This window comes from Erinaceus europaeus, chromosome 20 (genome assembly GCF_950295315.1).
Source record: "Erinaceus europaeus chromosome 20, mEriEur2.1, whole genome shotgun sequence".
In the NCBI taxonomy this organism is placed as follows: Eukaryota; Metazoa; Chordata; class Mammalia; order Eulipotyphla; family Erinaceidae; genus Erinaceus; species Erinaceus europaeus.
Genome location: NC_080181.1, coordinates 13,392,108 through 13,401,398, shown reverse-complemented (window position 1 = coordinate 13,401,398; position 9,291 = coordinate 13,392,108). Strand labels below are relative to the sequence as shown.

General features: G+C 48.2%; 1 protein-coding gene across 4 annotated transcripts; it reads left to right on the top strand.

The window, feature by feature from the left end:
• The first annotated feature begins 254 nt into the window (after positions 1 to 254).
• Positions 255 to 9,166, top strand: TLCD5 (TLC domain containing 5). 4 transcript variants are annotated; one of them, XM_060179898.1, is made up of 3 exons: positions 255 to 478; positions 2,758 to 2,946; positions 5,792 to 9,166. In XM_060179898.1, the coding sequence occupies exon 3, from the start codon at positions 5,896 to 5,898 to the stop codon at positions 6,328 to 6,330; it is 435 nt and encodes a 144-aa protein (XP_060035881.1). In that variant the 5' UTR covers positions 255 to 478; positions 2,758 to 2,946; positions 5,792 to 5,895; the 3' UTR covers positions 6,331 to 9,166. The 4 variants fall into 4 exon arrangements, with proteins under 4 accessions (XP_060035881.1, XP_060035880.1, XP_060035879.1 ...); XM_060179896.1 differs by having other exon boundaries at positions 395 to 478; positions 2,747 to 2,946; XM_060179897.1 differs by lacking the exon at positions 2,758 to 2,946 and having other exon boundaries at positions 352 to 478.
• Positions 9,167 to 9,291: the final 125 nt, after the last annotated feature.

Below are 9,291 nucleotides of genomic sequence, written 5' to 3'. Positions count from 1 at the left end.
CACCTTCCTGGCAGTCAGGCATTTATTTGTGTGCTGGTTTCACAATTTACACAGCAGGAGATGGCGGGGAGGGGTGTTCTGTTTGGGTCTCCTCTTAGGGAGAGCAAGGGAGCAAACCCTTAGCAGTGTTCTCAACAGCGGCTTATGGGCCGAGTTGTCCCATTATTGTGGGGGTGAAGTGGATAATTATTCAGACAACAAACAAGGGCGCCAGCTTACAGGTCTCACGTCACCAAGAGATCACCCCCCCTCCCCCCCGTTCCCAGCCCTGCGCTGAGCACCAGGGCCCTGGGGTCGGCGCTCTTGCTGGCCCGGCCCCGCTCTGCGCTCCGTCCTCCCAGCCACCAGGTGCCCCCAGACCCCCGGCTGCTCCGCTGCCGCCGCCCGTGCTCTCTCTCCCTCGTTCCGCCGCTTCCTGCTCACGGGATCCGGGCTCTGAGCGCCGGCGCCCCCGAGGCTTCCCAGGGCGCTCAGCCAGGTAAGAGCGTGGATGCTCGGCCTGCGCTACCAGCCGGCTGGCGGGGAAGGGGGTGCGTAGGCGGCCCGGTGCCCTGTGCCCGGTGCCCGGCACCCGGCGCCCGGTGCCCGGTGCTCGGAGCGGCGGCGCCTCCTCCTGCTGGGGGGCGCCCGAGGCCTCTCTGCGCCCGGCCCGGTACCCGCATAAAGGTCCCGGGCGCCGCGCCGGGCGTGGCCACCTGTCCGCGGGCTCCGGGGAGGCAGATGCGGCGCCTGCGAGGCTGGGGTGCTGCCAGGCCGGCCAGGTGGGCCCGCCCCGCGCTCCTCCTCCGGAATCGGGCGGAGCGGGAGGAGTGAGCACGGGAGGCCTGGAATTCCATCTAGATGGTTGGAAAGGCCATCTGAATACCCTGCCCTTCTTTTACCCTAGAGGAAAAGGAAAATAAAATAAAATAAAAAATGCACTCCCCCTTTGCCTCCCCACACCCCCCATCCCCAGAGCTGGAGTGACTTTGTTAAGGTCACACAGACTTGTACCTGCCCTTTAGAAACGTCTTTGGTTGGTTTCAGTGAAGGTACAATGGGCTGCTGTCCCCCCACCCCCTCTTTCTGACCAGGGAATTAGGATTCAGGGACTCTAAAAATACCTACTGGTATATCCAAATGAGCTGATCCGCATTACTGGCCGCTGACCCTGGCCTTTAGAAAGGAAATAAGGGAGGGCAGCTCTTTTCACTTGGGCTACTTTGTATTTTCAACTCGCCCTGGCTCTGAACATTGGCCTGGATCCTTGACAGAAATTTATCTCAGAACTCCTTGTCAGAACTGGGTCTGGATCATTAGAGCCTTCCAGTCCTCTTTTCTAACTTTCTCCCCCCCTTTCCTTTTTTTTGTTTTTTAAAAGAAAATAAATAAAATCTGAGACTCAAGAGGCGAAGGTGTCTTGCCCACACTCTCACATTCTAATGACTGTTTTGGGGGAGTGTGTGTGGGGGGGAGAGCAGTTGGACACCTCTCCTTTTCTTGACTCAGAATCCGATTGTAGAAGAAAGTTGTGCAGAACTTGACCTTCAGAAAGCCCTCCCTGGATAGCATTCTTGGGAGTGGCTTGTGTGTTGGAGGGTGTTGGTGCAGATTCCATTTCACTTGTCGGAATAGGGTTAAGCAGTTAAGTGTAGCCATGCAGAAAATTCCTACTGAGATGAGACAGATGTCTGAAATGTTTTTGACTCTTTTTTTAAGTTGTACTTTCAAAAGAGGAGCTTATACATATTAATCCCATCTTGGTTATTTTTAGGTTTTAGTCAAATAACTAATTTGACTCAGTTACTCATAGCTGAGGTCTACCGGAAGTGAAAGCCTCAAAGTAGCTTTCTAGTTTGTCTTGTTTTGTATCTAAACAATTAACCTGAAAGATATTTTTTATATTTCAATGAGGACTTCCTGAGTGTGGGAGGTAGCATAACGGTTCTGCAAACAGACTCTCCTGCCTGGGGCTCTAGGGTCCCAGGTTCAATTCCCTGCACCATCATAAGCCAGAGCTGAGTTCCAGTGCTCTGGAAAACAAAACAAAACAAAAATCCTCCCTCTTGCTCCTCAAAAATTCTTCTGCTTACCCCCCTGGTCAGTCACTGTGGTTGGATTTTATTTATTTTTCCCTTCTAAGGTGTCTGAGCATTGTGTCTCCTTCTATATTTAGGTTAACCTCAAGTTTCGGTTGTGACTGATAAACCTGTGACCCAAATCCAAACTTCAGTTGAGTTTAGTGTCAGCTTGAAACCACATTAAACTGCCCCGTGTCACCTGACCTCTATCCCAGACCACAGTGGTGGTGGTATTTTCTCCTACATGCCGCTTACGGAGAGTTTTGAAATGTGAACAAATTGTCTAATGCATTATCGTGTTCCTCTTGTACCATTGTCCAGGGTCAGCCATCAAGGCAAGGTTATTAGCGCCATTTATTTATCAGAACAGCAAGTTACATGAGTCTACTAACTCAGAATGTGGTTCCTGGCTCTCACTCGACCGGCTGCCTTGCCAGCATGTTATCTCTAAGGAGCATGGAGTCAGAGATGCAGCTGCATTTCAAGGGAAGTTTCCTGGTTAAGCAGATAAGAGAGCCCTGAAGGCAGCACACTCCTGCTGTAGACGCGCGCGCATGTGTGTGTGCATGCGCGCGCGCACACGCACACGCACACGCACACGCACACACACACACACACACAATGACCCAATGCTGCTTTCTTAGGGTGCCTCCTTTGTTTCTCTGGTTTCGATCTTTTCATCATAGGATGGCATTAGCTCTGTGTCTGCAGGTGCTGTGCAGCCTGGGGGGCTGGCTCTCGCTCTACACTTCTCTCTGCTGCCTGAATAAGCACCGAAGCTATGAGTGGAACTGCCGGCTCGTGACCTTCAGCCACGGAGTCCTCTCCATAATCCTCTCTGCTTACATTGGCTTCATTGATGGCCCCTGGCCTTTTACCCACCCAGGTAGGTGGGAGGCATGAGAGGGTTCTCTCTTAGGTGGTCTATGATTTGGAGGTATGTTTTTAGAATGAAGACTTGTTCTTCATAGAATTTTGGACCAAATAGGGGAGATAGCTTTATGGTTATGCCAAAAAGACTTCCCATGCCCGAAGCACCAAAGATCCCAGGTTCAGTCCCCAGCACCACCCTATGCCAGAGCTGAGTAGTGTCCTAGAGAGGGAGGAAGAGGAGAAAGTGGAGGAGGAGGAAAAATAATTTGTACCGTATTGAAGAATAATGACCATTATAATCTGAAACGGCAATATTCACTGTGAACTCTGATGTATATGCCAATTATTGTTTCTGCTTTTTTCAAAACTCTCTTCTGTTTTATTTTGTGTTACTATTTTCAAACAACTTTTTGATTTTATCTTTGGATAGAAATAGGGAGAGAGCAATGCAGAAAGAGTGAGGGAGAGTGTGAAAGAGACCACAGTACTGAAGCTGCTCCTTCAGTGCAGTAGGGGCAAGGCTTGAACTTGGGTCGTGCACAGGGCAGATCAGCACCCTGTCCAAGTGGCCTGTTTAAGCAGGCCTACAACTCACTGCTGGGGCCTGGTGCCAGCACTAGAAATCCACTGCTTCAAGGATTTATTACTATTTTTTCCCTTTTCATTCAGTAGGACAAAGAGAAATTGAGAAGGGAGGGGGAAATAGAGAGGAGAGAAACATAGACACCTACAGACCTGCTTTACTGTGAAGCGACCCCTCTGCAGGTGGGGAGCTGGGGGGCTTGAACCCAGATCCTGGCACCAGTCCTTGCACTTCACACTATGTGTGTTTAACCCAGTGTGCTATCGCCTCCCCCCCCCACATCATCTTTCTATGTCTGTATGTATAGATCTTACTAACCTAGTTTAACTGTTACATGATAGTGTAACAATTAAAATAAACATATACCATCATTCCTTGTACTAATTATTTGAGACAGCTGTATTATTTTTTATTTTTATTTTAGCCAGACCTCTCAGCTCTGGCTGTGGCATTGTTGGGGACTGAACCTGGCACCTCAGAGCCTCAGGCATGAAAATCATTTTTGTAGAACCACTTGGTATTTCCATGGCCCAGCTATATTAATTTCTAAGCTGCTAGATATGCAAGTACTACTTGCTTAAAATACAAGAAGTGCATGTCCCTTGAACGAGTTTATGGGGCTGTCTCAGGTATTGGGTTGCTTCAACAACAGACATTTATTTCCTCACAGTTCTGGAGGAAATGAAGTTCAGAGTCAAGGTGCTGGCCTGTTTGGCTGCTTCTCCTGCCCTTTTACTTTACAGCTGGCTGCTTTCTTGCTGTGTCCTCACATGGTCTTTGCTTTGTGTCCTTTTCTGTCTGAATCTTGTTTTATAAGGACACCACTCATACTGGATTAGGGCCATTACTAGCCACCTCATTTACACTTAGTTGCTTCCATTAAGCCCTGTTTCCAAATCACATTCTGAGGAACTGGGGGCAGGGCTTCTCCATATGAACTTGGGCATTAGGTCCAGTGGACCTAACTAACCTGTTAAGCGGAGGAGTAAATTTGACATCATTTAGGGCAGAGTAACCAAAAACAGTATGGAAAAAAAGCTACTTGTTGAAAAACAAACACAACAACAACAACAACAACAACAAAAACTGTAGGGTTTCTTTCTTTTTTTCCTTTTTTTTTTTTTTTACCAGAGCACTGCTCAGCTCTGGCTTATGGTGGTGCGTGGGATTGAACCTGAGACATTGGAACCTCAGGCACAAGAGTCTCTTTGCATAACCATTATGCTATCTACCCTCTGTCCCCCCCCCTTTTTTTTTTTTTACTTTTTTATTTATTGGAGAGAGAAATGAGAAGGAAGCAGGGAGATAGGTAGAGCAAGAGTGAGCTACCTGCAGCACTGCTTCACTTCTCCTGAAGTTTCCCCCATAGGTGGGGATTGGGGACTTGAACCCGTGTCCTTGTACATTGTAATGTGTACACTCAACCAGGTGCTCCACCCCCCAGCCCCAACACTATAGAATTTCAATTGAAAGAATGAAACAACACACTCCCCCCTCCTCTTTTTATTAGCTAGGACAGAGCAATTGAAAGGGGAGGGGGAGATAGAGAAAGAGAGAGAGAAAGAGACACCTGCAGACCTGCTTCACTGCTGGTGAAGTGTCCCCTTGCAGGTGGGGAGCCAGGGTAGAAACCATGCCCTTGGGTCTGGAAATGTGTGCACTCATCCTGGTGTGCCACAGCCTGGCTGAAATCAGTCACTTAAAAAAATTTTTTTTAATATTTATTTATTTTCCCCTTTTGTTGCCCCCATTTTTTTTATTATTATAGTTATTATTGTTGTTATTGATGTTGTCATTGTTAGATAGGACAGAGAGACATGGAGAGAGGAGGGAAGGACAGAGAGGAGAGAAAGACAAACACCTGCAGACCTATTTTACCGCTTGTGAAGCGACTCCCCCTGCAGGTGGGGAACCGGGGGCTCAGACGGGGATCCTTGGGCTGGTCCTTGCTCTCGAAATCAGTCACTTTTATGCAGCCCTTTCAAGAAGTCCCCAAGATCATTGTCAGTGCCTGTTCACTCATTGAGCTTTGCTTCTTTGGAACCACAGTCCCAGAGCCTATCACATTGTTCTGTTTGATAAAGACTAAAGCTCTAGATCTTAGTCATCCTTCGGCCATCAATGGAAAACACGTGCCTGCCACCGGTTTTGATTTTAGTGATTTGAAAAAGGTTTGAGAGATTGCTGCACCCCCCCCCCCCTCCCGGCCGGCTTCCTGTGTGCAAGGCAGCACAGTCCCTGCTCACAGGCTCTGCTTCTGTCTGGTCACTTGCAGGCTCGCCCAACACCCCCCTGCAGGTGCATGTCCTCTGTCTCACGTTGGGCTACTTCATCTTTGACTTGGGCTGGTGTGTCTACTTCCAGTCAGAGGGGCCCCTGATGCTGGCTCACCACACACTGAGCATCCTGGGCATCATGGTGGCCCTGGCACTGGGGGAGTCTGGCACCGAGGTCAATGCCGTGCTCTTCGGAAGTGAGATCACCAACCCCCTGCTGCAGGCGCGTTGGTTCCTCCGGGAGACGGGACGTTACCACAGCTTCACTGGAGACATGGTGGACTTCCTCTTTGTGGCTCTGTTCACCGGTGTGAGGATCGGTGTGGGTGCCCGTCTCCTGTTCTGTGAGATAGTCTCGCCCAAGCCCCAATGGTTTGTGAAGGTCGGGGGGGTAGCCATGTACATCGTGTCCTGGTGTTTCATGATCAGCATCTGGCACTTTGCCTGGAGGAAGAGCATCAAGAAGTACCACGCGTGGAGAAGCAGGCGGGGCGATGAGCCACAGCCAACACACAACGGGCACCTCAAGACGCAATAGCCAGTCTGGCTGCCCAGCTTGAGTAACTCAGCCTTGCATATGGGATTGTCACCTGGTAACAATGTTAGGTTGCAAAAAAAAAAATAGGGTGGGGGCTAGATGTGTCCACCAGTCAGCTTTGGAGCGCAGTATGTGCCAGTATTAACACCAAGTTCCACCTGCAGCAAACTAGTCTACTCAGTGGTGGGTAGGAATAGTCAGAAGTAGGGGCCGGTGGTGGTGACACATGGTAGTCCAGATCCTTTGCCAGGCTGGGTATTCAGACTGAGTAGAAAGGAACTAGAGAAAAAGATTAGGACTACTTCTTTCTTGTACCTTTGAGAAGTGGTGTTTCCAACAGATAACTATTCCTGTTTCCCATGGAGCAATTTGCATCAGCTCACTCCCTTTACTGGGAAGTAAGGAAGTTTCAGGGAGATCCATGACTTCCATGTTCTGAGTATTGGATCTGCTTGACCCAAGGGGGATAGAAGGATGCAGGTGACAATTGTGGCAATGGTGATGGGTCACTACCTGAGCCCTTCAATGACAACTGTATAGGGCTCCCCATGATTGCCAGCAAACTCTGCTCATGGCTTTTAATTTAATAGCGTCGTGGCAGAGGGATACAGAGAGGGAAAAGGTACCTGGGCAGAGTTCAGGGGAAGCCGAGCACCTTGAGTCCCAGTGGGATCACACAGTAGGTGCTTAATTCCTCGAGCTACCATCTGTGACAACACGTGTGGAGTCTGATTGCCTAAGGGAGCTCGTCAGTGACTCAGTGCCCACGGATTTCATTAGAGCCCAGTCAGGGGCAGCATCTGCCCAGTGGGAAGTGAGATTCCTGACTCCAGAAGGAAAGAAGGTGTTTGGCATTAAGCCATATTGTTTGCATTGACTGCTTAAAGGTGGGTGCCCTTCTGAAGTCTCAGCGCTCTGATGCCAGCTGCAAACAGCCCTGCCAAAACACACACATACACACACGCGCGCGTGCGCGCGCACGGAGCTCGGGTGGGAGGTGAATGAGGTGCAGGCAGGCAGAGTTACCAAGTCCTGTTGTTCAGGTTCTGCCCCACCAGGAAAACTATGCCAGTTCTCAGGGCTTTTGTGCATTAATCTCGGCATGAGAGGCCGTCACTAAATTCCATAGGGATTTAACGTGTGGATTCCACCGTGTTTGAGATGCCAGTTCAGGTTTCAGCTCTGCTATACATTTTGCAAACTAGCACCAAAGACTACAGAGTGCTTTCTGGCCTCGGGGATGCGGTTCAGCCCACCTCACTTCACACACATTCTCTTTCAGCCCTTTTCAAAAAAAGGTGTCACTCTCTGGAGAAAAATATTAGGACAAGGCTAGTCTTGGAAGGAGAAACATGTTCCTTGGGGTGATAGTCTCTCTTAAGAAGAGCAAAAAAAAAAAAATAAGGCAGTTTAGAGCGAGAGGTCTAGGACCAAGAACGCCTGGGTTCTTTTCACTGGTGCTGCTCCTCTCTGTAGAGCGTGTGACTACGTCACTTGTTTACTCACTGCCTAGGCCCCAGCCCTGTTGTGAATGAATGAAATGTCCCATTGTGTATTTCACAGAACCATGGGGTGGCATTCCATTAATGGAGATCCTTAATGCAGGCCTTCTGTGAAGAAGACAACATATTTATTTATTTATACATGTATTGTTTATTTATTTGATGATGCCATCTGAGCCAGTGGTGAGAAAGTATATGGGGCTACTCAAGTCAAGAGGAAGTGAGAGCTCCTTCTGTGGTCTTTGGTAATACTGACCCAAGGCGGGGCCTTGAGAAGGGCTGGCATTGTCTAGGCATGAGGGAATGGCTGCGACCACATCAAGTCATCACTGCTCCCAGGAAAGCCACTTGGAAGGCATTCTGACAGTGGTTCTTTTAAAAGGACCACCAGAAAGACTCTTGGTTAAAGAGTCTTTGCTGGGCATGGGAATAATCTGCCAGCAAGTAATAGCTCTTAATTTTTTTTTCTTTCTATGATGTGTGTCCCTAACATCCTGGTTTTCTTCAACAAAACTGTGGTCAGAGTAGGATGCTGCGGAATGCTGATGTTAGTCAAAGCCTAGTTAGAGAAGACTGGCGTGGCCCACGGGCTTAAAAAAAAACAAAACGAAGAGGGTGAAAGAAAAAGCTGGCTCTTGAGTTCTGGCACAGTGCAACCTGTTCCATACCAGACAAATGAGCAGGCTTAATCTGGTACCAGTTCTCTTCTCCTCACTCCTTAGAAGTGAAGGCATGGCAGACTTAACTGATTTAGAGGTAGTCTCATAGGAATGTACATAGGGTTGCTTTTTTTTTTTTTTTAATTTTGAGAAATCTAGATAATGACAAGAGAAAGACTCCCTTATGTCAATTTTTAATATTTCTTTTTCTGTTAAATGTTTTACTTTATGAAGGAGGGAGAGAAACAGACAGATACTACAGAGCGAGGCAGAGAGGCTAGGGCAGCACTCTGGCATACGTGGAGCTGGGTGGGGATTGAACCAGGGACCTCATGATTGCAAGTCCAAAGCTCTACCACTATGCTATGTGCCACTCCTACCCCCAACCCCCACCAGGCCATCATTTCAACTTTTCTTGATGTAGTTAATGACTCGGAAGGGAACTCTCTGAGAGGAAAATGTGAAATGAAACTGACTCAGCAGCTAAGCTACTGAATTTCTTACAACACAGGTAAATGAAGGGCTAATTAACATGTGTGATCAGTCAAAATGAAGGACCCATTTGCATTCAGATTACTATGTCATAATGACTAACATGGCTTGAGAAAGTTTTATATTTCAATAAGATTTGTACTAGATTTTATAAAAATAAATGAATTTTGTTTAAAAAATTCAGCCCAGAGTCTGCCTTTATGCTTTGTGATGCTTTTCTACATATCCACATGAAACGCCTCTTACGTGCTGCTTATTACCAAGCATTCCCCTTACTGTTTACTTGGGGGGCAGGCAGCAATCTACAT

Coding starts and splice junctions, on each gene's coding strand:
- TLCD5 (XM_016188369.2), top strand. CDS start 2,682: ATGACCCAATGCTGCTTTCTTAGGGTGCCTCCTTTGTTTCTCTGGTTT. Junction 2,947..5,791: donor CTGGCCTTTTACCCACCCAG/GTAGGTGGGAGG, acceptor GGTCACTTGCAG/GCTCGCCCAACACCCCCCTG.